At 43.0% G+C, this 27,079-nt stretch overlaps 1 protein-coding gene across 2 annotated transcripts in view; it reads left to right on the top strand.

Annotated features, from left to right (window-relative positions):
* Positions 1-19,586: 19,586 nt before the first annotated feature.
* The window catches only part of clrn1 (clarin 1), a 35,946-nt gene continuing 28,453 nt past the window's right edge, over positions 19,587-27,079 (top strand). For both annotated transcript variants that reach the window (XM_052018454.1, XM_052018452.1), the window contains exon 1: positions 19,587-20,073. In XM_052018454.1, coding sequence (XP_051874414.1) covers positions 19,821-20,073 — 253 coding nt within the window. In that variant the 5' untranslated portion in view covers positions 19,587-19,820. The remainder of the gene's footprint in view (positions 20,074-27,079) is intronic.

Here is a 27,079-nt window from a genome sequence, read left to right as displayed (position 1 = left end):
AAGTGTTGGTGGGGAAACACAGTGACGATAATCCTGTAAATTTCAAGGTAGTTATAGAAAAGGTTAAGGTTGGTCCTCAAGTTAAGGTCTTGAATTGGGGGAACGCTGATTTCAATAGTGTGAGAAAAGACCTGGTAAAAGTAGATTGGGAGCAGAAGTCTGTGGGCAAAATGTCAGCTGACAAGTGGGAGACTTTTAAGTTCGGTGACAGTAGGTTCCAGTAATTGAAAGGTAAAGATGACAAGATCAGGGAAACTTGGAGAACATTGAAGGTTTGTTCATGAAAAAAGGTATAGGTAACTGGAATCGAAGAAGTCTCTTGAGGAATAAAGAGTGTGTAGGAGAGAACACAAGAAAGAAATTAGGAGGGCAACAGGGGGTCATGAAATATCCTTTGCAAGTAAGATTAAGGAGACTCCCAAGGCATTCTATATTGGGAGCTGGAGAGTAAACAGAAAAAGAGCAGGCCCCCTTGGGGACCAAAGGGGTAATATATGTGTGAAGCCAGGCAATGTCAGAAAGGTTCCGAATAAATACTTCTTGTATTAACTGAGGACAAGGGCATGGACCATATTGAGTTCAGGGAGGGGTACATGGATAACCTGGAGCAGCTCAGTTTTAAGAAGGAGGAGGTGCTAGATGTCATGGGATACATAGGATTGATAAATTCCCAGGGCCAGATGAGATCTATCAAAGGTTGCTGTGGGAAGCACGGGGAGGTGATAGCTGGAGACCTGAGAGAGATTTTTGCATCTTCATTATCCAGAATACTGATGGTTAGTTAATGTTATTCTTTTATTTAAGAAGGGCAGCAGGGATAAGCCAGATAACTATTGGCTGGTTAGCCTTATGTCTGTGGTAGGGAAATTATTGGAGAAATCCTAAGGAATAGATTTGTGTACCTTTGTAAAGGCAGGGGCTGATCAGTGAGAGAGAGCATGGCTTTGTGCAGGGGAAATCCTGTCTCACTAATATGATTGAGACTTTTGAAGAGGTAATTAAGAGGATTGATGAAGGTAGAGTGGTAGACATTATCTATATGGACTTCAGCAAGGCATTTGACAAGCTTCTACATAGTAGACTGGTCCAGAAGGTTAAGGCACAAGGAATCTAAGGCGAGCTGGGTAACTAGATCAAAAATTGGTTTGGTGATAAGAGGCAGTGTGGAAGGTTGCTTTTCTGACTTTAAGTCTGTGACTAGTGGTGTACTGCAGGGACTGGTGCTGGCACCCTTGTTGTCTTTGATATATGTTAACAACTTCGTCGAGAATGTGGGAGGTGAGGTTCATAAGTTTGTGGATGACGCAAAGGTTGGTGGTGGTGTGGATAGCGAGGAAGGTTGTCTAAGTCTACAGCAGGATATAGAGCAGAAGGAAAGTTGAGCAGAGCATTGGCAGATGGAATTTAATCCTGACAAGTGCAAGGTGATGCAATTTGGGAAGTCAAGTAGGGGTAGGACATATACAGTAAATGGTAGGGCACTAAAGAATGTGGCTGATCAGAGAGACCTGGGGGCTCAAGTTCATAGATTCCTGAAAGTGGCAACCAAGGGTGGTGAAGAAGGCAAATGGCATGCTTGCCTTCTAAAGTTGGGGCGTAGAATATAAAAGTTGGGACAGTATATTCTACAAAACACTGGATAGGCTGCAGTTGGAGTATTGTGTGCAGTTCTGGTCGCCACACTATAGGAAGGAGGTGGTTGCACTGGAGATAGTGCGAAGGAGGCTCACCAGGATATCAAATGATAAGAGGCATAGATAGGGTATGTAGTCAAAATCGTTTTCCCAAGGAAGGGATATCAAAGTGACAGATGGAGTTCAATCCAGAGAAGTGTGAGGTGGTACACTTTGGAAGGACAAACTCCAAGGCAGAGTACAAAGTTAATGGCAGGATTCTGGGTAGTGTGGAGGAGCAGAGGGATCTGGGGGTTCAAATCCACAGATCCCTGAAAGTTGCCTCACAGGTGCATACGGTAGTTAAGAAAGCTTAAGGGATGTTAGCTTTCATAAGTCGAGGGATCGAGTTTTAAGAGCCGCAAGGTAATGCTGCAGCTCTATAAAACTGGTTAGATCACACTTAGAGTACTGTGTCCAGTTCTGGTCATCTCATTATAGGAAAGATGTGGAAGCATTGGAAAGGGTGCAGAGGAGACTTACCAGGATGCTGCCTGGTTTAGAGAGTATGCATTATGAGGAGAGACTAAGGGAGCTAGGGCTTTACTCTTTGGAGAGAAGGAGGATGCAAAGAGACATGATAGAGGTGTACAAAATATTAAGAGGAATAGATAGAGTGGACAGCCAGTGCCTCTTTCCCAGGGCACCAATGCTCAATACAAGAGGGCATGGCTTTAAAATAATGGGTGGGAAGTTCAAGAGAGATATCAGAGGGAGGTTTTTTACCCAGGGAGTGGTTGGGGCATGGAATGCGCTGCCAGGGGCAGTGGTGGAGGCAGGTACATTAGTCAAATTCAAGAGATTACTAGATAAGCATATGGTGGAATTTAAAATAGAGGGATATGTGGGAGGAAGGGGTTAGGTAGTCTTAGGCGAGGTTTAAAGGTCGGCACAACATTGTGGGCCGAAGGGCCTGTATTGTGCTGTACTGTTAAAAAAAAACTGGGAGGTATAGGTCTTGGGTGAGAGGGAAGGGTTTTAAGGAAGATTTTTTTTGCAAGAGGAATGATTGATATCTGGAACTCACTACCAGAGGAGATGATGCAATCAAATAAAACCATTACATTTAAGAGACATTTAACAGGCAGTTAAATAGGCAAGGTATAGAAGGATGCTGACGTAATGCGGGCAAATGGGATTAGTGTGGATGGACTAAAAGGTTGGCATGGATATATTGGGCCAAAGGGTGTGTTTCTGTGCTGTACAACTCTATGACTATGGCACTCAGAATCATACACTAGATCATTAATGCAATGTGCCTGTGCCAGCTCCTTGAAAGAGCTATCCATTTTTTTGTTATCTTTTTGTTCACAGGATGCAATTATTGTCAGCATTTAGTGTCAGCATCACTCGACAACAGCAATACATACTCAGTCTGCTGTTTATCGATTACAGCTCAGCGTTCAACATCATCATCCCCTCAGTATTAATCACCAAACTTCAAAACCTGGGCCTCTGTACCTCCATCTGCAACTGGATCCTTGACTTTCTTATCGGGAGACAACAGTCAGTGCAGATCAGTAGTAACATCTCCTCCTCACTGACAATCAACACAGGTGCACCTCAAGGATGTGTGCTTAGCCCACTGCTCTACTCTCTCTACACTCATGACTGTGTGGCCAGGTACATCTCAAACGGCATCTATAAATTTGCCAATGACACCACTGATGTCAGTAGAATCTCAGATGGCGATGAGGAAGCCTACAGGAGTGAGATAGATCGGCTGGTTGAGTGGTGTCGCAACAACAACCTCACACTCAACATCAGCAAGACCAAGGAATTGATTGTGGATTTCAGGAAGGGGAAGTCAGGAGATCAGACACCAGTCCTCATTGAGGGGTCTGCAGTGGAAAGGGTGAGCAGCTTCAAGTTCCTGGGCACCAACATCTTAGAGGACCTGTCCTGGGCCCAACACATTGATGCAATCATGAAGAAGGCATGCCAGCAGCTCTACTTCATTAGGAGTTTGAGGAGATTTGGTATGTCACCAAACTCTTACAAATTTCTACAGATGTACGGTGGAGAGCATTCTGACTGGTTGCATCACTGTCTAGTATGGAGGCTCCATGTGCAGGACCAAAAGAGGCTGCAGAGGGTTGTGGATGCAGCCAGCTCCATCACAGGCACAACCCTCCCCACCATCGAGGACATCCTCAAGAGGCAGTGTCTCAAGAAGGTGGCATCCATCATTAAGGACCCTCACCATCCAGGACATGCCATCTTCTCGTTACTACCATCGGGGAGGAGGTATAGGAACCTGTAGACCCACACTCAACATTTCAGGAACAGCTTCTTCCCGTCCATCATCAGATTTCTGAATGGTCCACGAACCTATGAACACTACCTCGTTATTCCTCTTCTGCACTATTTATTTATTTATTGGTAACTTATAGTAATTTTTATGTCTTTGCATTGTACTACTGCTGCAAAACAACAAATTTCATGACAAGATGATACAAGATGATAAGAGGCATAGATCGAGTGGACAGTCAGAGACTTTTTCCCAGGGAGACAATGGCTAACACGAGGGGACATAATTTTAAGCTGATTGGAGGAAGATAATAAGGGGGATGTCAGGAGTAAGTTTTTTACACAGAGGGTGGTGGGTGCGTGGAACGCACTGCCGGCAGAGGTTGTGGGGGCAGATACATTAGGGATATTTAAGAAACTCTTAGATAGACACATGAATGATAGAGCAATCGAGGGCTACGTGGGAGGAAAGGGTTAGATAGATCTTAGAGCAGGATAAAATGTCGGCACAACATTGTGGGCCGAAGGGCCTGTACTGTACTCTGCTGTAATGTTCTACGTTCTATATGTCAGTGAAAATAAACCTGATTCTGATTCCGATTCTGACTAAGAGACCCTGGTTGCTAAGGCATTCCATGCAGCAATTAAGAATGAGGTCTGGGGGTCACAGAAAGGCAGACGAGGAAAGGATGAAAGATTCCCTTTGCTATAGGAACCTGAGTAAGCCAAATAGGTTTTTATTGACAATCTGGTAGCTTTCTTGTTACCATTACTGGCACTGTTTATATTTTATTTGAATTTAAATTCTACAGCTGCTGTCGTGAGATTCAAACTCATGTCTCTAGATCTACAGGCCAGGCCTCTGAATATTAACTTAACCCCTATGCTACCATATCACATGCATTCTTTTGCCAAAACCTCTCTTCCTTATCTCATCATTAACCAATTCCTTTTTGGAAATTATTATTGCAATTTCTTTCACCACGCTTTAAGGCAGAATGCTTTAGAACAAACAGCCATTGAACAAAATAAACTTCTACTCATTTTGTCCCTGCGCCTTTGCCAATTATCAGAATGTAAATTCAAGGAAGATTGGGAAGAGCATTTGATATAACAACCAAGCATTGGGTCGAGATCGAGATTTCTTTCAAGGAATTGGTGCCTGCATACTGAACAAATGATCTTCTTCCATTGTGTAAAATGTTTCTGAAAATATGAGAAAGAAGTTTGTCCTTGGTCACAAGTTCAAAATAGGTGCCTGTTCCTGTCAAATTTTCCTCTCAAATCTGCTTTAAAACTCCTTCCCTCTCACCTTAAACCTATACCTCCCAGTTTTTGATACCCCTACCTCGGGAAAGCGAATTTGACTGCATACCCGGTAACATTATGATAAGGTTGTGAACATTGTCAGTTTGGTATAACCTGCAGCAGACAATGGTTAGCACCAGTGATCTAACATGTACCCCCTTAGAACTGTCCTTACAACCTTAGCTGTTGAAATCGTCACTTCAGTAGCAGGTTCTGTAAGTTGACTGGCCATTTTGTGATAAACCAGGACTCCAAGCTAAGCCAAGGTCAATTCAACAACTATATTGATCAAGGAGGTGGGAGTTTCATCAAATTGATTAGGCGTGGTATATGCCAAGGTCCCACTGTTAAAAGGATTTTGTAATAACCAACTGCATAGTCCAGTTCTTTGGATCTTTGAATTTTCATCCTGTTTTTAATAAAACCAGAGATTTTGACGAAAATAAATCTGCATTGATAATCTCTGATGGAGCAGATGCTGTGTGTTCAAGTGTGAAAGTTGACTGGCAGCACCCAAGCAAGAAAAATTTCACAGCAGGTTGTTCCTGATTGTTCCAGAAACTAAATTTGCTGGAAAATGCTTCACTTAGATGACATCATCCTTCAAATGCAAATCTGACTGCATTAAAATTCATACATTAACCACTAGACATCCAACTTTTCACTCATTCAGCTCCACATTCCAATTGTACCCTCCTGGCCCGAACCCTGTGAGGATGTGGGAGCAGGACTGGTGCAGGGAGATATGGGCTTCTGTTGGCACAATGACCTCCTGGGAACCCTTAACTCATATAAGTGAGACCAGAAAGAGTTGGTGGTGGAGTCAGTTGATATAAGTGCCAGTCCTGGTAGGAAGACCTTCAGTCACCCACCTTCCATCACTGTTCGCTGCCAGTTGAGAGATCCTCACATCTCTTGGCAAAGCCTCAGGATGTAAAAGTTGAGGGCAGTGTTAACATTGACAGCCACTGGTAAAGAATGGTGGGCAGTTCCAGCTGGGGACAGGTCTTTCACCAGCAGGCTGTGAAAGTCTGTCTCTGGATGATGCAGAAATCCATCTGAGACACTGGTGTTCCAACATGATATGACTTTAAATCAGTATCAGTAATGAAGGAGGTAAACTGACGTATTATTCTTCAGTACAGGACGGTCATTGTGAACCGTTTCACCGTTAGGCTGTAATATAGGTGCATATTCTATGAGCAGACCCTGATTTTGTCTCTGCAAGCATATGAACTATTGACTTTGGGGTAGCTTCCCACATTTATTCAGCATAGATCCATTAGATGGCTAGCAGGATGTGGCGTACAGTTTGCTTGGCACAATTTCAGTGTGATGTATGAGAACAATACGCTAATGTATCTAGACCCTGCATGTTCGGTTCCCGGGTGTTATTATGGGAAAGCAGTGTTTGATTTGACTGCTGAGTTATTTCCTAAACTTTATGCAGCACCTTTTGTCATCCTGGCTGAATTTTGGTTGTCTTGGAATTGGGAAACACAATATATAAAGGGAAGCTTTTCCTTCAATAAAGTAGTGCAGGAATTTTTTGCTCTTCTCTGTAGTCTCCCGAGGCTATACTTTACTGCCCTTTCTCTCTCACTTATGCTTCACATTTCTTTATCTTTTGGTGCTTCAATTGGTTGCTGCAGATCCTGAACCAACATTTCCAAAATGCTAATTCTCCTTTAAGTAGCACATGGCAAAATGCTACATCATTTTGCAAGGAAATTAAGTCAAAATCAGAATCATTATAGGACGTGAAATGTGTTGTTTTGTGGCATCAGTACAGTGGAAGGACATACAATTACTATAAATTAATTAAAAACCTAAATAAGTAGTGCAAATAAAAGGAATAACGAAGTAGTGTTCATGGGTTCAGGGGCCGTTCAGAGATCTGATGGCAGAGGGGAAGGAGCTGTTTCTGAATCGTTGAGTGTGAATTTGTATTTTATGAATGAAAATTAAGCCAACTTGAAATTGGTAACATCATGATATGGTTATGATAAGGTAAAGAGCTGTCAATATCTGACACGGTAGTGTAGCGGTTAGCGTAACGCTATTAAAGTGCCAGTGACCTAGGTTCAATTCCCGCAACTGTCTGTAAGGAGTTTGTACATTCTCCCCGTGACTGCATGGATTTCCTCCGGGTGCTCTGGTTTCCTCCCACATTCCAAAGATGTACGGGTTAGGAAGTTGTGGGCATGCTATGTTGGCACCGGAAGCGTGGCGACACCTGCGGGCTGCCCCCAGCACATTCTCAGTAATGTAAAAAGATGCTTTTCACTGTGTGTTTCGATGTACATGTGACTAATAAATAAATATCTTATCTTATCTTGTCTTATCATTTTGAAACAAACGATATGGTTTACGCCACCGGAGAAGATGATGGAAACAGATTCAATGGTTATAAAAAGTGCTTATCATTCAGATCAATTTAGCGTAGTAACGAGAAAGGAAAAAGGCAGACAGCATTGTAAGATTTTCAGTTGTGTTAAGGCCAACTTTCCTAACCTGAAGATGCAATGCAGCATAAGTGGATCGAAACAGCTACTTATCGGTTAATCAGCGTCAGAAAAGTTCCAATGAAAAGTCATCAACCAGAAACTTCAATTTGTTTATCCTTCTACAGATGGTCCCTGAACGGCTGATTATTTCCAGTATTTTCTGCTTTTATTTCAGATATCCAGCATCCGCAGTATATTATTATTGCTGTTTTGGGAGAACCTCACAGGACTGGAGCATTACAGCTTCGGGGAAATATGAGAATAGGCTGGGGCCACTTTCTTCAGGTGGGAAGAAACTGGGGCCAGAGGCAGAGGTAGAAGGGGTGGGGGCTGGGGCTGGATTTAACTGATGTCTATAAAATGAAGAAGTTAAGGCACATGGGATCCAAGACAAGCTGGCGACTTGGATCTAAATTGGCTTGGTGAGTCAGAGGGTAGTGGTGGAAGGATGTTTCTCTGATTGGAGGTCTGTGATGACTGGTGTGCTGCAGGGATTGTTGCTGGGACCCTTGTTGTTTGTGATATATATAAATGACTTGGATGTGAATGTAGGAGGTATCATTAGTAAGCTTGCACTGTCAGGAAAACTAGTGGTGTTGTGGATAGGAAGGAAGATTATCTAAAGAATATAAATCGATTGGAAAGTTGGGTGGAGCATTGGAAGACAGAATTTAATCCTGACAAGTGAGGTGATGCATTCTCGAAAGTCACCTAGGAGTAGAACTTATACACTAAACAGTAAGGTACTAAAGTCAATAGTTCCCTGAAAGTGGCAATATAGGTAGATAAGGTGGTGAAGAAGACCTGTGGAATGCTTGCCTCCATAGGTCAGAGCATAGAATATAAGAGTTGGTAACACTATTACAGTGCCAGTGACCCGGGTTCAATTCAAGCTGTGGGCATGCTATGTTGGCGCCGGAAGCGTGGCGACACTTGCGGGCTGCCCCCAGCACATTCTCAGTCATGCAAAAAGACGGATTTCACTGTGTGTTTCGATGTACATGTGACTAAAATAATTATCTTATCTTATTATGTTGCAACTTTACAAAACACTGGATAGGCTGCTCTTGGAGTATTGTGTGCAGTTCTGGCCACCACACTATACGAAGGTTATGATTGCACTGGAGAATGTGCAGAAGAGACTCACCAGGATGTCGTGTGGACTTCAGTTATGGGAAGAGATGGGATAGACTGGGCTTGTTTTCCTTGGAACAAAGGAGGCTCAGGGGTGACCTGACAGAAGTATATTATATTGTGAGAAGCACTGATAGGGTAGAAAATCAAAACCTTTTTTCTCTGGTAGGTGTATCAAAATCAAGAGGATGAATGCTTTTCTCATGAGCCACAAATTTCAACAATTTTATTTCCAGCAGGAACTAATGAAATAACTGAAAAGGAAAAACATGCAGAACCATTGGGTAAGAACAGAAAGAGTGGGATTAATTGCACAGTTGTACAAAGAGATGGTATAGGAATGAAAGATCTAATGGCCTCTTTCTGTGCTAGAAATTCTTTGGCACTTGAAAGGTGCATTAAACAGGCAACTCTTGGCAGGACAACAGTCGTTTATTTGAAGTGCTAGTGGCCACAAAATTTTATTCGGCATTAAATCCAACACGTCATGCACAATAGAACAGTCCTTGCATGCTTAATGCACTGAAAGGCCTTACGTCTGCTCTCGACACAATTTTCAGGCCTTTGGTTCTAACCTCACCTCAACAGGACACCAATGCTGCTTAAGTAAAGACAAAATTCAAGCCCTCATTAGTGGATCTCTTACATAAAGTCTGCAGTATCATGTTGGTTTGGGCACTGGGTTCAGATTCCAAAGGGCTAGACTGATGACGTAGAGATGTGAGTTTAAATCCAATCACACTCACTGTAGAGTTTAAATTTGCTTAAGTAAATGATCTGGAATCTTTAAAAAAAAACTAGTATCGGTAATTATGATGAAGAACCACTGGACTGTTGTAAAAACCTATCTGATTCACTAATGCCCTCAGAGAAGGGTATCTATTGCCCTTTTCTGGCCTATGTCAGGCTTCAGTAATGTGGTTGACGTTTAATTTCCCTCTTAAAGGACCCAGCAAGTCAATCAAATAATACTGGCCTTTCCAAAATTGCCCATGTCCTCATAAATGGATAAACCATCCTAAATAATTATTCCGTATGGTGTGACTACTGTGTGTACCATCTATAAAATGCACTGCACTATAAAATTATCTTGGCTCATTCAACAGGAGTTCCCAAACCTGTGACCACCAAGAAGGATAAGAGCTTCAGGCATTTGGGAGTATCACCACCACCTGCAGCTTCACCTTTCACACCATTCTGACTTGAATATATATCACTGTTCCTATCTCATTGTTGGATCTAAATCCTGGAACATCCTACCCAACAGCACTATGGGTGCGCCTTCACCAGAAGGACTGCAGCGGCTGAAGAAGGTGACTCATCACCCATCACCTTCTCAAGGGCAATTAGGGACAGGCAATAAATACTGACCTTCTCAGATTTAGAGAAACAAATCAAAAAAAATGGAAGCTTCAGGATATTAAAATAAAGATTAAAATGATTTATTTTTCAACTACTCAAGAAACATTTCAAATGTTCAAAACTATGAGAATATACATTGGAGCCTTTAAGAAGTCATACAAGGTGAGAGAGGTTTAAAAAGAATTGAAAAGGTTTTGATATGAGGAACCAGGTCTGCAACACAATGCTTCTAAAAGCTGGGAAAAACTACTCTAGACTTGATAGCATTGCAGAGATTTGCAGAGAAATTGCTTCCAAGATATACTTGAGCACAATCACTAGCGGTCCCCAGAGAGGTTTCAAACAATCCACCAGAATTTGATTATGTGCAGGAACCTTTAAGAGAAATAACCACCATATTGAACTGTAGAAAAGATGAACACCCAGAGGTATATCTTGTGTATTTGCAGCCACAGTTTCTGAGATAATGGGAATGAACAAAATGACAGTGAATTATTTTCCCATCAATTGTATTTTGGTGCAAAAATTCTCAACATTCCCTTTTTCCTGCTCAGTCTGTGAAACAAATGGATCGAATCAAGAGAGTACAGGCATCGTATTAAAACTGGAAAATAAATGTCAGTGAATGCACTGAGGAAGTGAAAGTCACCATTAAGCTCAGGGAAGCTCCCTCTATAAATTCTCATGAATTGCATTCAGTTTGGGTCAAGCTGACCAGTTCTGAAAACAACCTCTTGATGGCTCATTGTACAAAATGAGTAGAGCACGAAGTATATCCGAGGTACAAGATTGGTGCTTTTTTTTCCCTTAGTCCTTCTATTGATATTGTTCCTAATTTTCTGACTGCCTCTCCCTCTTTTATAGAAGGTTCTCTTTTGGTTAGGCCGCACTTGGAGTATTCTGTGTAGTTCTGGTTGCCCCATTACAGGAAGAATGTGGAGACTTTGGAGAGGGTACAAAAGAAGTCCACCAGGATGTTGCCTGGCTTAGGGGGTATTAGCTCTAAGGGGAGGTTGGACAAACTTCGATCGTTTTCTCTGGAGCGTCGGAGGCTGAGGGCAGACCAGATAGAAGTTGATAAAACTATGAGAGGCATAGATAGGGAAGACAGTCAGAACCTTTCTCCAAGGGTAGAAATGTCAAATACAAGAGCAAATAGCTTTAAAGTGAGGGGGGAAAGTTTAAAGGAGATGTGCGGGGCAAGTTTTTTTACACAGAGAGTGGTGGGTGCCTGGAAGGTGCTGCCAGGTATAGCAGTGAAAGCAGATACGATACAGGCATTTTAAACCATAAGACGTAAGAGCAGAATTAGACATAGAACCATAGTAGAACCATAAGACATGTGGGCAGGCATGGTAGTGTAGCAGTTAGTGTAACGTTACTACAGCACCAGCAACCTGGGTTCAATCCCAGCCGCTGTCTGTAAGGAGTTTGTACGTTCTCCCCGTGTCTGTGTGGGTTTCCTCCGGGTGCTCCAGTTTCCTCCCACATTCCAAAGACATACGGGTTAGGAAGTTGTGGGCATGCTATGTTGCCGCCGGAAGCGTGGCGACACTTGCGGGCTGCCCCCAGCATATTCTAGGCAAAAGATGCATTTCACTGTGTGTTTCGATGTTTGTGTGACTAATAAAGATATCTTAATCTTAATTAGGCCATTCAGCCCGTTGAGTCTGCTCCGCCATTCGATCATGGCTGATTTATTTTTCCCTCTCAACCCCATTCTCCTGCCTTCTCCACGTAACCTTTGACGCCCTTACTAATCAAGAACCTATCAACCTCCGCTTTAAATATACCCAATGACTTAGCCTCCACAGCTGTCTGTGGCAATAAATTCCACAGATTCACCACCCTCTGGCTGAAGAAATTCCTCTCATCTCTGTTCTAAAGGGACGTCTTTCTATTCTGAGGATTTCAGAGCCTTTAGATAGACACTTGAATATACAGGGAATGGAGAGATATGGATCGTGTGCAGGCAGAAGGGATTTAGTTTAATTTGGCATCATGTTCAGGACAGACTTTGTGGGTGGAAGGGCCTGTTCCTGTGCTGTACTGTTCTATGTTCTATGCTATCACTCTAAAACAGTACAACTGAGACTGGTAATCAGGAACACCTTGAGTTACAAGAAAGAATCTGCAGCCACCTGGATTATTGATTGACTTTGAGCCTTCATTTTGGAGGATGTAGCTGGACAATACTATAGGCCTGCATTGTGCTGCTGGTACTGCATATGTCCCAGTTTCCCCAGAAGCCAACCCAGCAATCTAGACCCGCACATGGAGAAGGCCAGCAATCTCCAAAAACCTGATTACCCAGCTGACACCCTGAAGGATTACAAATCATTGAAGCAACTCACACTGCAAACACCGAATTGCTAACCATTTCCTTATAGAACCAGTAAATTTCCAAAATAACTGTCAAGATGATCAAAGTCACTTGAGGTAGAAAATTTGTCCTATTCTGTATTCACCAAACACATGAAGTATTAATGTTGAATTCTGTGACTGAAATTCTAATTTATTGATTCCGAAGGGACCAAATTGCAGAAGTGAACCCCTTGTTACATATAATATTATATCAAGTTTTTAGTGAACGAAAGATCAAAAAGGAAGGGAAGAACAGAGCATGAATTCCCATACCATTCTCTCCAATTCTCTGCTATAGAATATCTTTTTGATCCATCATTTCCATTGCTCTCCCTTACTATTATCTGAGACTGAAGCAGGCGGTTTATAACTTTGCTGTTCTTCTTCACCAAGATCTGAGGTTCTGACTCCACATTCTCTCCATCCGCATTTTTTTTAGATAGAGTGAGCTGCTCACTGCCCAAGTCCCACATTTGGGGTATCTTGCTCTACCCCCAAGTCCCACATTGTTCTTAAGTTTCTACCCATGCTGCACAACTGAAAACAGATTCCAGGATCAGGCAGGACCCTAAGCCACTCCCAGTGTCAACATTCTCTCTTTCTCCCCCCTCCCACTGGACAGAAGATACAAAAGCTTGAGAACACGTACCACCAGGCTCAAGGGCAGCATCTCTCCCATGGTTACCAGACTCTTGAACAGACCTCTTATGCACTAAAGATGAAATCTTGATCTCACAATCTAACTTGTCATGGACCTTGCACCTTGTCTACCTGCACTGCAACTCTGTAGCTGTGACACTATATTCTGTAGAAATACTAGAGAAATAAAGGTCAGCAGATGTTGGAATCTAGATGAAAAACACAATGATGCTGGAGGAACTCAGTTGGCCAGGCAGCATCCATGGAGAAAAGCAGGTGGTCGACATTTTGGGTCAGGACCCTTCTTCAGGACTCTATTCTGCATTCTGTTTTTCCTTTTTCTACTACCTCGATGTACTTATGTATGGAATGATTGTACAGATGGCATGGAAACAAATGCTTTTCACTGTATCTTGATACATGTGACAATAATAAACCAATTACAATAGGTCACTCCATGTATCACTGTTTTCCCTCTCTCTCATCCAGAAACTCAAACTTGGTTCCTCTGCAAAGGCACACATTTCCAACAAAGAAGAGATATTTAAAAAGATTTGTTATCTTTTCTGGAATTCTGTGCCTGGGGCATCTGACCTAAGAGGCCATTCTTTGTACATGATCTGTAACAATGAGCAGTGGAAAGCTATCAATATTGACAGGCAGTCAAAGTAGAAGCCAAAGGTAGGCTCATTATGACACAGAAGAGTTCAAGATTAACATTGATTCATCAACTAGTCTTTATAGATACTAAAAGTAAATTTTGGCACATATCCTATTTGGAGCAACACACACAAAATACTGGAGGAACTCAGCAGGTCAGGCAGCATCTATGGAGGGAACTGAACAGTTGACGTTAAAGGGGAATGGTCTTGGCCTGAAATGTCGACTGTTCATTTCCCTCCATAGATGCTGCCTGACCCGCTGAGTTTTTCCATCATTTTGTGTGTGTTGCTCCAGATTTCCAGCACCTGCAGTCTCTCTTGTGTCTACATATCCTAATTGTATATTTTACGTGTGTGCGTATGTGTGCACGAGAATATGCATATGCCCATACACATACACTGCCATCTTCACTGGATGCGCCTTGCCATCCTATTGCCAACTCAATACCAATGAAGGGCCATAGCTTGCTGAACAGTGTAACTGAGACTTGCATTAACCAACTGAGCTGAAATATTGGATAGGCTTTTTTGTTTCTAAGAGTATTTATTACATATCAACCAGAGAAAAAAATACTTTGTTGTTCTGAACTGCTTTCTTTCATTTATGCAGAATTTGGCTTGAGGAAAAAGTCTTTATAAAGACTGTATTTATATAAAGGAGGTGGGATTACACACTTGAATGCTTTGAAATACAATGTGGAGAGAAAATCCCCAAGAAAGCCAAACATGTTGCTGTATCTGATTTTAAATAAAATTGATCACAGGCTCTGATATATTCTTTCAAACATCAGAAATATTGTTTCTTCAAAGCAAGCATTCACCTGTTAAAATTCAGATCTATATGTGGTCGAATGTAGCACAAGCTTAGATATTTATACTTCCTTGGTTGTGACTGTAACATTCGAGTACAGAGCTTCAATTACCAGGCAGAGCTGCAAGCACTTCACTGAGATTATTCTGATAATTACTCCCCCCTGTAGAAGTGCTGTTCATCTTTTCTAGTTCAGTGATAAGGTGTTTTAAAATGTCTATTTTGTCCCTTTTGGAGTTCCACTCTTGTCTCACTAATCCTCCAATATGATACCAAGTGAACATCTGCATTTCAAGGAGGCATGCAAACACCATGTGACTAATCAGTTACGTACACCTCTGGAATTTGGATTTGATTCTGGCTAAAAATCAGTGGAATGAAGCTCTCATCTCTCTGCTAACAGTAAGAATTGCACTTGAAATGAAGATTTGTATGCAGCACACAATAATTTAGCATTGCCACAGAACAAATGGTGTGTAAACTAGTAATGTCATAACAACAGAGTAACAATCAGTTTCTTTTTCATATCACTGCTTTTCTCCCTTTGACCTTGGCTTTCAGTTGAGATGTTAAACTATGGCTCCACCTGCCCTCTCAGGTGAACAGTGAAGATTACAAATAATCCCTGATGCCCTGACCATAGTTATCCCTCAGTTAACATTTCTAATAAAGAGGAAAATCAAAAAAACTGCAAGTGCTGGAAATGTAAAATGAAAAAAACAGAAATGCTGGAAATACTCAGTGATCAGGGCACATCTGTGGGAAAGAAGCAGAGTTAATGTTTCAAGTTGAAGTTCCTTCGTCAGAACTGGGAAGTTTATGGGAAGAGAACAGTTAACATTTCAGGTTGAAGACCCTCTGTCAGAAGTAGAACAGGGATTCTGTCTGTCTTTCTCGGCCTGTTCACCCTCAGTTGCTTCTTTTTCCCTTCTTGCCTTTGATCTTCCCAGTTCTGATGAAGGGTCATCAACCTGAACTGTTAACTCTGCTGGGAGAGCTCGACATCCATGGTGAAAATGAGGCAGTCAGGGCCGGGGAACTGGAAGTTGTTGAAGTGATGGTGAACATGCAAAGTATCATGGACATAGGTAGGAAGGGACTGAACCAAGGGACAAAATGGAGTCAAGATATGAGGACATAAGTTTAGTGGGGCAGGAGCAGGCAGAATCAATGGGTCTACCAGGGCAGCTGAGTTTGTGAATCTTAGGTAGGAGGTAGAAATGGGCAGTGCAGGGTCGGGGAACTATGAGGCTGGAAGCTGTCGAGGGGATGTCTCCGAAGGCGAATTAACTCTGCTAATGTTAACATTAACTAATTTGCATAATCAAAGACCCACCCACCTGGGTCATTCTCTCTTCTCTGCTCTTCCATTAGGCAGAAGCTGCAGGAGGGCACATACCACCAGGCTTAAGGACAGCTTCCATCCCACTGTGATAAGACTATTGAATGGTTCCCTTATACGATGAGATGGACTTTGACCTCACGATCTACCTTGTTGTGAACTTGCACCTTAGTGCACTGCACTTTCTCTGTAGCTGTGGCACTTTACTCTGTACTGTTACTGTTTTTACCCGTACTAAATCAATGCACTCTGTACTAACTCAACGTAACTGCACTGTGTAATGAATTGACCTGTACGATCGGTATGCAAGACAAGTTTTTCACTGTACCTCGGTACAAGTGACAATAATAAACCAATGCCAATTAACTGTTTCGCTTCCTGTAGATGCGGTCTGACTTGCTGTGTACTTCCAGAATTTTCCTTTTTTAAAATTTCTTTCAAAGATTATTATCACCTGCTCTCCGTGTGACCGTCAGATGCTTACATTGGTTTTCAATACTCTTCCACAGGTCATTCGGAGCTTTATACTTCTCCAATTAACACCCCCTCCCCACCTCCACTCTGATCTTCTGCCTTCTGAATGTGTTCCTTTTTGGCTACATCTCTAATTGCTTTTTTATCATTATTATTGAATCTGCTTTCACATCCTCTCAACCCCCCGAGAGTGCAGGCAATCAGGGTAACCTCAAGGAAGCGTTTGCTTCACCATTTAGGCTGAGTCACCAAATTATAGAATCATAGAAAGTAACAGCATGGAAACAGGTGCTTCGGCACACCGAGTAGTGTAACGGTTAGCGCGACGCTATTACAGCGCCAGCGATGGGGGTTCGATTCCCGTCACTGTCTGTAAGGAGTTTGTACGTTCTCCCCGTGTCTGCGTGGGTTTCCTCCAGGTGCTCCGGTTTCCTCCCACGTTCTAAAGACGTACGGGTAGGTTAACACGGATTTAAAATGGGCAGCGTGGGCTCATTGGGCTGGAAGGGCCTGTTACTGTGCGGTATAAATAAAGTTTTCTGTTCTATGAGTTCACACCTACCATCATCCACCCATTTAGAGGACAATTATGCTTCTTTGTCATTTCTTTTTATTTTTGAAGAACTTTAAATGCTTGGGAGTTAAGAACGGAGCAGTGCAGCACAGGAACAGGCCTTTTGGTTCACAATGTCTGTGCTGAACATGATGCCAATTTAAACTATTCTCATCACTCACCAACCTTTATCGATGCACCATAGAAAGCATCCTATCTGGATGCATCATGGCTTGGTATGGCAACTGCTCTGTCCAGGACTGCAAGAAACTGCAGAGAGTTGTGGACACAGCCCAGCACGTCACGGAAACCAGCCTCCCCTCCATGGACTCTGTCTTTACCTCTCACTGCCTTGGTGAAGCAGCCAGCATAATCAAAGACCTCACCCACCCGGGTCATTCTCTCTTCTCCCCTCTTCCATCAGGTAGAAGATACAGGAGCCTGAGGGCACATACTACCAGGCTTAAGGACAGCTTCTACCCCACTGTGATAAGACTATTGAATGGTTCCCTTATACGATGAGATGGACTCGAACCTCACAATCTACCTTGTTGTGACCTTGCACCTTATGGCACTGCACTTTCTCTGTAGCTGTGACACTTTACTCTGTACTGTTAATGTTTTTACCTGTACTACCTCAATGTACTCTGTACTAACTCAATGTAACTGCTCTGTGTAATGAATTGACCTGTACGATCGGTATGCAAGACAAGTTTTTCACTGTACCTCGGTACAAGTGACAATAATAAACCAATACTAATACCAATCTGCCTGCACATGGTCTATATCACACCATAGACTTGTTTTTGATTGGGTTTTTTTGCACTAATGTCTTGTCTTGCACAGTCTTTTTTCTTCACTGTCTTGAATAATTTCTGTATAATTTACGTTCTGTGCGTTGTCTGATGCTCTGTGCCAGTGATGTTGCTGCAAGCAAGTTTTTCATTGCACCTGTACCTCACTGTACTTGTGTATATGACAAAAAACTCGACTTGACTTCACTACTCTGCTGTTATGTGCCTATCTAAATGCCTCTTAAACGTTACTATTGAATCTACTCCAACCACTACCCTTGGCAGCATATTCCAGGCACCTACCTCTCTCTGTAAAAATAAACCTGCCATACAAACCTCCTTTAAACTTTCCCCCTCTCACCTTAATGCTATGACCTCCAGTATTTGACATATCTACCCCGAGAAAAAGACTCTATCTACTCTGTCTACGTCTCTCATAATTTTATAAACTTCTATCAGGTCTCCCCCTCAGCCTCCGACGCTCCAGAGAAAACAACCCAAGTTTGTCCAACCTCTCCTTAAAGATAATACTCTCCAATCCAGGCAACACCCTGGTAAATCTCTTCTGCACCCTCTCCAAAGCCTCCACATCCTTCCTGTAATGCCGTGACGTACCACTGCACACAGTACTCCAATCTGAAAGCATTTGTTATGATTTAGGGAGAAGAAGCTAGGCAAAAGACAAACTGAATGGGAAGGTCTCCTCATTTGCACGTCAAGGATCAACCTTTGACATACCAGAACTTTAACATGCAGGAAGAGGCACTGGTGCACCATGCCCAAGAAAGCGCACTAGAGCCTCTACTTACTCAGGAGGCCATAGAAATTTGGCATGTCTTCTTTGGCCCTCATCAGTTTTTATCAATGCACCACAGAAAGCATCCTATCCGGATGCATCACGGCTCGGTACGGCAACTGCTCTGCCCAGGACCGCAAGAAACTGCAGAGAGTTGCGGACACAGCTCAGCACATCACGGAAACCAGCCTCCTCACCATTGACCCTCTCGCTGCCTCAGGAAGGCAGCCAACATGGTCAAAGACCACGCCACCCAAGACATTCCCTCTTCTTTCCCCTCCCATCAGGCAGAAGATACAAAAGCCTGAAAGCATGTACCACCAGGCTCAAGGACAGCTTCTATCCCGCTGTTATAAGACTATTGAACGGTTCCCTACTACGATAAGATGGACCCTTGACCTCACAATCTGCCTTGTCATGGCCTTGCACCTTACTGTCTGCCTGCGCTGCATTTTCCCCGTAACTGTAACACTTTATTCTGCATTCTGTTGTTTTCCTTTGTACGACCTCAACGTACTGATGTGATGAAATGATCCATTTGGATAGCATGCAAAACAAAGTTTTTCACTGTACCTTGGTACAAGTGACAATAATAAACCGATTAACTGCGGAACCAATAGCACTGATCTATTTTGAAAATAAAACATTTATAAGACATAGCTTTTAAAAAAAACTCTTGCAACCCGGGTCTCTCTCTCTCTCTCTCTCTCTCTCTCTCAGGATATAGACTGGATGCAGAAGGACTCTAATGGAAATGAGGATAGCTCTTTATTCTGGGTCACTGGTCCAATCAGATTGAAGACAAACTGGGACGGGGAGGAGGCAGGAATAAAGCGACGTTATCACATTACATGGGAGAGGTTTCTCGATGAAATTTGAAGCCTTTTTGTTGTTACCCCGTGACGACCGCAAGATCTTGTGGACAATTAACGACAGTAACTCGTATTGGGAGCTTTCATCCAGGCCCTCGGAACAGTTTCGCTTTTTACATCAGGAGTGTTTAATTGGTTAACCGTCCACTAACCCTCTCTCCCCTTCCAGAGTGGTTGGAAAGAGCTCAAAGATGCCCTTCCAATGAGAGAGAGGGTCTCGAAATCCAACACAGTTTAGTGCGAGACAGCAGTTTGGGAAGTTTTCAACCAGGAGGGAGGATGGCCAACAGACAAAAGAGAGTAATTTTCTGCGGAGGGGCTTTATTGAGCCTCGCCTCTGCTTTGACCGCACTTGTGGCACTTAGCACTCACTTCTGGGTCGAAGGCTCCCTGTTGTGTAAGACCGGAGTGCAACTGGTCAATGCCTCGGGAGCAGAACTGCACAAATTCGTCGGGGCCATCAGATACGGCATTTTCCACGGACAGAGACTCCGAGAATGTGGTCTGGGCGGAAGAAGCTTTCAAATTACCTGTGAGTATCTGTATTACAATCGGGAATTCGGTTACCCAGGCAATGGGGCAAATTCCACCCCTTAACTTGTTTAACAGTATTTTAGCATATATCACAAAAAATGTGTAAATCTGTGGATATACTCTGCTCATGTTAACATTTAGAGAAAGTATTTCTCTGCAGTTTTCATGGGGGGAGGAAAACTGCAATTCCCAAAATTTTAAAAATCCTGAACTCCCATTTCGTAAAACTTGGGAATTTTCATTAACCCCTGAGACGAGGACCTAAAGTGTAATGGTGAGTCTTGGAGTATCTTTCACCAAATGTGATGCAGCCACCAAAGGCAAAATATAATCTGTCACTGAGATTTCTTTTGGGATCAGTGTAAAAGATTCGTGTAAATGTCTAATACTAGTGGGCGTGCATTTACGATGAGAGGGGGTAAGTTCAAAGGAGATCTATGGGAAAGGTTTTTTTTACACAGAGTGGTGGGTGCCTGGAATGGGCTGCTAGGGGTGGTGGTGGAGGCAGATACGGTAGAGGTGTTTAAGAGGCTCTTAGATAGGCACATGAATGTGCGGAGAATGGAGGGAGATGGACCATGTGTAGGTAGAAGGGATTAGTTTAGTTAGGTTACTAGTTTAATTAGTTCGGCACAGCATCGTGGGCTGAAGGGCCTGTTCCTGTGCTGCACTGTTCTGTTTAAATGAAGACATAAGAGACTGCAGATGCTGGAATCTGGAGCATCAAACAATCTGCTGGAGGAACTCAGTGGGTTAAGCAGAGTCTGTGGAGGGAAAGTAATTCCTTCCCCCCACCCCCACCCCCACCCCCACCCCCACCCCCCAGAGATGCTGCTCAGCCAACACGTTCCTCCTGCAGATTGTTTGTTGCTTTAAGTTAAATGAAGATCATTTCAATACTACACTGTGCAGGTTTGAATTTAACATGAGCAACCTAATTCCTGTCCATTGAGGGCTGAAATTTATGGCCAGAATACAAAAAAAACATAAACATAGAAAACCTACAGCACAATACAGGCCCTTTGGCCCACAAAGTTGTGCTGAACATGTCCCTACCTTAGAAATTACTAGGCTTACCCATAGCCCTCTATTTTTCTAAGCTCTATGTACCTATCCAAAAGTCTCTTAAAAGACCCGATCGTATCCGCCTCCACTGCCGTTGCCGGCAGCCCATTCCACGCACTCACCACTCTCTGAGTAAAAAAAACTTACCCCTGACATCTCCTCTATACCTACTCCCCAGCACCTTAAACCTGTGTCCTCTTATGGCAACCGTTTCAGCCCTGGGAAAAGGCCTCTGACTATCCACATGATCAATGGCTCATCATTCTTGTACACCTCTATCAGGTCACCTCTCATCCTCCGTCGCTCCAAGGAGAAAAGGCCGCGTTCACTCAACCTGTTTTCATAAGGCATGCTCCCCAATCCAGGCAACATCCTAGTTAGCTATTAGTTGGCTACTATTTGAAACCAAGTCAAGGTGTTCTAGCAGTTCCACCATCAATAGGGTAAGGGAGGGGAGGGAGGTCTGAATTCATCTTAGTGGAACCCAGACAAGCATTCTTACTGCGTGTTACTAGAGTGAATACAAAGCTAACTGAAGGCTCTCTTCGGCTATTTTGTATAATTTATGTTTTTCTTATGAATGTTGTGTATCCGATGCTATGTGCCTGTGATGCTGCTGCAAGTGAGTTTTTCATTGCACTTGAGCATTGACAATAAACTCAACTTCAATTTCGACTTCAGCTTTGGGTTGTCTTTCACCTGTGAGGGTTAAAGCCAGTATGAGATCCCAGAAGTTTTTCAAAGAGTGGGGATGTGATGGACAGGATGGGGCAGTGGTAATTAGCCTTGGAGGACTTTAACTATAGCCCCTGTGTTATGCCAGGGTTCTGCTCCAGAGAACTGTTCATAACCCGAACTGTTCGTAAGTCCGAAATGAACAGAAACAGTGTGTGGGAGAGGATCACGGGAACAGCTGCGACAGGAGAGCGAGCAGATGTGGGAAGAACAACCGCCAGTCGGCCTCGCTGACTCAGTGAGTGAGTGAGTCTGCTCGGGACTCCCAGCTCTGCTCGGCTCCACCCAGCCCCCGATTGTTGCGGCTCGGGTGGGGAGAGAAGGCACTTGGAAGTGTCCTGTTCCCACCCGGCAAAAGATGCCTGCAGCCCTGCAGCAGCCAGCAAATCCATCCTGCCGGTCTCCAAGACACTTGTTCACGTGTACAAGGTGTCCATAACTTGGGTTTTCATAAGCTGGGGCGGTCGTGTAACCAAACACCTTATGTATGTTGTATGCTAGGGTTTACATCCCTAACTCCCTCTCCCGTACCCACAATGGGCCCTGATTCCATCAACTGCAGTAGCACACATTGTCCCCATTGTATGACTGCACTGTTACACAAACCTCTCTTCCCTGTGCTCTTTCTAAGCCAGACTGGCAACTTGCCACTGATTTATGAGCAGTTTGTGGTGTGGACAAGTGATCTGGAGCAACCCTGCACAATACCATTACACCAGTTAGAGAGAAAGATGCTCAACAAACATCAGGAACTGAATTCAGACATGGATCCTCACCATAATATGTGAAATGTCACTTTTGTTTTTGTTTAGTGTATATGGGCATCACAGTTGGCATGGACAAGCTAGGCTGAAAGGGTCCATTTCGGTGCTTTTGGATCCTTTGAATATTAGACAAAGATTTTGTTTCAATGCATGCTGATTTTAACAATTCGAATTTGCAATTCCTCAATCAATAAGGACCATTCTTTTGTATAAAAATAACATTCAATAAAATAATCTTGCTGACAGCTGTTATATTACATTAAGTTAGAATAATTGAGTAAAGAGGTGGTTTACAATGTACAAATTTCCGTAAATTGAAGCTACCAAATTGGCTTTTGAATTATAGTGAACATGCCAAGCAAACATTCATGGGTCATTGAAATTCATATCACCCGGGATAGTTAATCCCTTTGGGGTGATGTAGTACTTCAGGCAATAAAGGGTATCAGATTTGGATGTGCAGCAACGAGATGCAGAATTTACAGCTCACAGTCAAATCCCTGGGGTTAGCTTTATGGTTTGCAATGAAGAAGAAGCTTCACTCAAAATTTATGAATTGGTTAACTAAAGTCTCAGAGGAAATCAGTGGGGTCACGCAGTGCATGTGCGTACATTCTATCCAGATTAGTCAAGTCATCGTGAGCTAGTGGAGATTGGACATTTTGAATTATTTCATCCAGTTAGAAACATAGACATCAAGAACAACGCATTTTAGACAAGGAATCGCTCTCTTTTATTGGTATTGGTTTATTATTGTCACTTGTACTGAGGTACTGTGAAAAACTTGCCTTGCATACCAATTGTACAGGTCAATTCATTACACAATGCAGTTACATTGAGTCAGTACAGAGTGCATTGATGTAGTACAGGTAAAAACAATAACAGTACAGAGTAAAGTGTCACAGCTACAGAGAAAGTGCAGTGCAATAAGGTGCAAGGTCACAACAAGGTAGATCATGAGGTCAGAGTCCATCTCATTGTATAAGGGAACCATTATGAACTTAATTGTAAAGGTATGTCTCTAAAGGAGAGTTACTAATGATAATACACTTGCATTTATATAGCACTTTATTAGCTCTTCGAATGACTCTGAATGCTGGTCATTTTAGTAACCATGGTCCTTATTTTACACACCACACAGTCCCCTAAATAGTAATTGATGAATAAGAGTAAATCTTCTCCTGTAGTGGTTTCCAAGAAGATTGGGGTCCAAAACAACCTTCTGGTCTACTTCAAACAACAGAAGAAGAAAAAGCAGTATCGTCTTTTAAAGATCTTCTGCCGTGGATTTGACTTAGATTTGATTAAAATCTTACCCAAGAAGCCTGTGACAGTGCTGTACCTCCCCAGTCCTGCACTGTAGTATCAGTGTACATTTGTTCCACTGGGACAGAGTGCCTCAATACTCCAACTCAGAAGCAGGAGTGCACCAAGTAAGCCGAGCTGACTTTCATTTGAAATAATGCCATTTCCCATTGCAACGTCCAACAGAATGATAGACATCCCTGGCATTTTTATCTCTTCCATCTAAAATGACAGAATACGCCAAGCATTTAGAGTCACCTCTAATATCTCTTCTTACATTGATTTGGGACCAATTTAAATTTATACGAAATTGGCTCCATCATCTTGCCAGCATATTCATGTTCATTCACATGTGGTCTTGTACATCTCCTCACCCACCCTCATTTTCTGCAGCACAGAAATTTCACATGGGGGATAAAGTATTTCCTGGCTTTAAAATGACATTTATTAAGGTAATATATGCATATGAATTCAGAATTAGAGAATCCATGATTAATGTTTTATTTTCCTGTCAATCTGAACTGGAACCCAGTGCTGGCAGAATCATAGGTATAAGTTCTGAATGTCCATCAACATCCACTGATCCTTGCACTTTAGTCACAGATGCAACGGAGCCCAGGTGATGAGCCTTTACTGCACAATAACTGCAATACAAAACTTGTTTATATGTAAAAGAGTCATACAGTGCAAAAGCAGGCCCTTCAGCCCAGCCTGTCCATGCTAGCCATCAAGAACCATCTATACCAATCCATGTTATTTTGTTGCTTTGGTTATAACATGAAACATGCACTAGTTGTGTGAGAAATCCACATGGCTGTCACGTGACAGTAACGACAATGACCCCTGCTGACCGGAGGACAGCATTGCTCCTTGGATTGGAAGTTATACCACTGTCAATCAAGGTGCAGCTCCACCCATCCCTCAGGTGCGAGAGTACATTTTGCCTCTGAACTTGCCTGACCAGTACCCTTTGTCTCTGAACCTGCCTGACCATTGGCTGTGGCAGGATACTTGGTCTTTGACTCCCCCCCCCCCCCCCCCCACACCATTGGCTCGTTTAAATCACAACAGTGAGGCTCCACCCAGCCTCCTAGCACCATAAAAAGGGCTGCATCCACTAGCCCTCCCTCTTTTGACGACCCCAGGAGTAGTGAGACAACACTGCAGAGATCATTGGTAAGAGTGCATCACCACATGGTCAGGGAGCGTTTCACTCAGACTCAGGGAGCGTTAAGGGCCAATGCTAGTGTGGGACAGGAATTAGTGTTATATCCTGAAGTTGTACATTGTTACTGTGTGCTTGTGTGTATTGGTGTGTGTGTGTGAGTGTGTCCTAAACTAGTTGCGATCCTCTCTCGTATTCATGGTATCCTGTGCGTGAGTGAGCGTGTGTCTGTTCCCATCCATTCTGTCCTGCATTTGCCTTTGTGATTAAACTAGTTTTGGTCTACAAAGCTCGTGTCCAGAGTCCTTGATCCTTAAGACAGTAAAGAACAATTTCACACAACACTAGTGTAAAGCAATATGCTCCTCCCTTGGTGGCAATTGTTGTAAAGGAATTTTTTCCCCTAATGAAAAGATCCACATGATTCACTGGTACCTGCCTACAAGTCTATTTGGTATTTCCTGCTATGAATGCAAAGATCTGTATCTCCCTTTATCATAGAACATAGAACATTACAGCACAGTACAGGCCCTTCGGCCCACAATGTTGTGCCGACATTTTGTCCTGCTCTGAGATCTATATAACCCTTCCCACCCACATAGCCCCCTATTTTTCTATCATTCATGTGTCTAAGAGTCTCTTAAATGTCCTTAATGTATCTGCCCCCACCACCTCTGCCAGCAGTGTGGACATCCCCCTTATACCTTCCTCCAATCACCTTAAAATTATGTCCCCTCATGTTAGCCATTGTCACCCTGGGAAAAAGTCTCTGACTGTCCACTCGATCTATGCCTCTTGTCATCTTGTACACCTCTATCAAGTCACCTCTCATCCTCCATCTCTCCGAAGAGAAAAACCCTAGCTCGCTCAACCTATTTCTTACATTTTCTCTTAAATTTTATTATGCATTGTTTCCAATTAGTGTGCTGGTTTCTTGTTTGATTGAAAAGTTTTGGTGTTGCAGATGTATACTAATAGAAAGGAAAAAGTAAAGACTTGCATTTATAAAGCTACTTTCATATGGGGCTGGATCACATTTGCCAGCACCATGACTCTCCCATTTTCCCCTTGCCCCTCTCTTCCCCCCTCCCCCCACTCTTCCCAACTCTGCCTTGATGGCAGTTACCTATTGTAGCTCTGTAGGTCCAATGTTTCTGGAGATCCGGCCACTGCAGCCAGTCTGTGAAGTGGACTGGGCCATGAGCAAGAAGCAGGTATCAGGAAGCAGATCCTGAGGCCTGACCAAGGTGGCCTTGATTATTATAAAAACCCACCTAGTTCACAAAGGCCCTTCAGAGGAGGGAATCTGCTGTGCTTACCTGATCTGGTCTATATATTATTCAGTCCTACCAATGTAGTTGATTAGTAAATGTCCTCAGAAATGGTTTAGCAAACCACTTCATTCAAGGGCAATTGAGATGGGCAATAAATGCTGAACTTGCCAGTGATGTCTAGAACCCCAAAAAACAAATTTAAATAATCTCTTTTGCACTTCTTCAAAGAATTATAAATAATTAAGCAATCACACATAAAGTGCTAGAGGAACTCAGCAGGTCAGGCAGCATCCAAGGAGGGAAATAAACAGTCTAGGGTCTCGACCCGAAACATTGATTGCTTATTTCCCTCCATAGATGCTGCCTGACCTGCTGAGTTCTTCCAGCATTTTGTGTGTGTTGCTCCAGATTCCAGGATCTGCAGAATCTCTTGTGTCTCCGTTAACTAAGAGAGCAGACAGGGTTAGCATCTTATTCTACCAATCATTTCCCCAGCGCACAGCCTCCATATTTGAGTTGGGCTTGATCTTCCAATGCTACTCATTGGTTTGATGCCAATGCAAATAGAAAATCAACATGTGTCAGCTAAGACCACAATGATCTTCAATCCATTCCTAACCCGATTATATTTGCAGCTTCTTTCCAATGTTCTTTGTTTTGCTTTTCAGAGTCTACACAGGTAGTTAATTCCATAGC

The sequence above is a fragment of the Pristis pectinata genome, chromosome 6 (assembly GCF_009764475.1).
Source record: "Pristis pectinata isolate sPriPec2 chromosome 6, sPriPec2.1.pri, whole genome shotgun sequence".
NCBI lineage: Eukaryota > Metazoa > Chordata > Chondrichthyes > Rhinopristiformes > Pristidae > Pristis > Pristis pectinata.
This window is presented reverse-complemented; position numbering and strand designations above follow the sequence as displayed.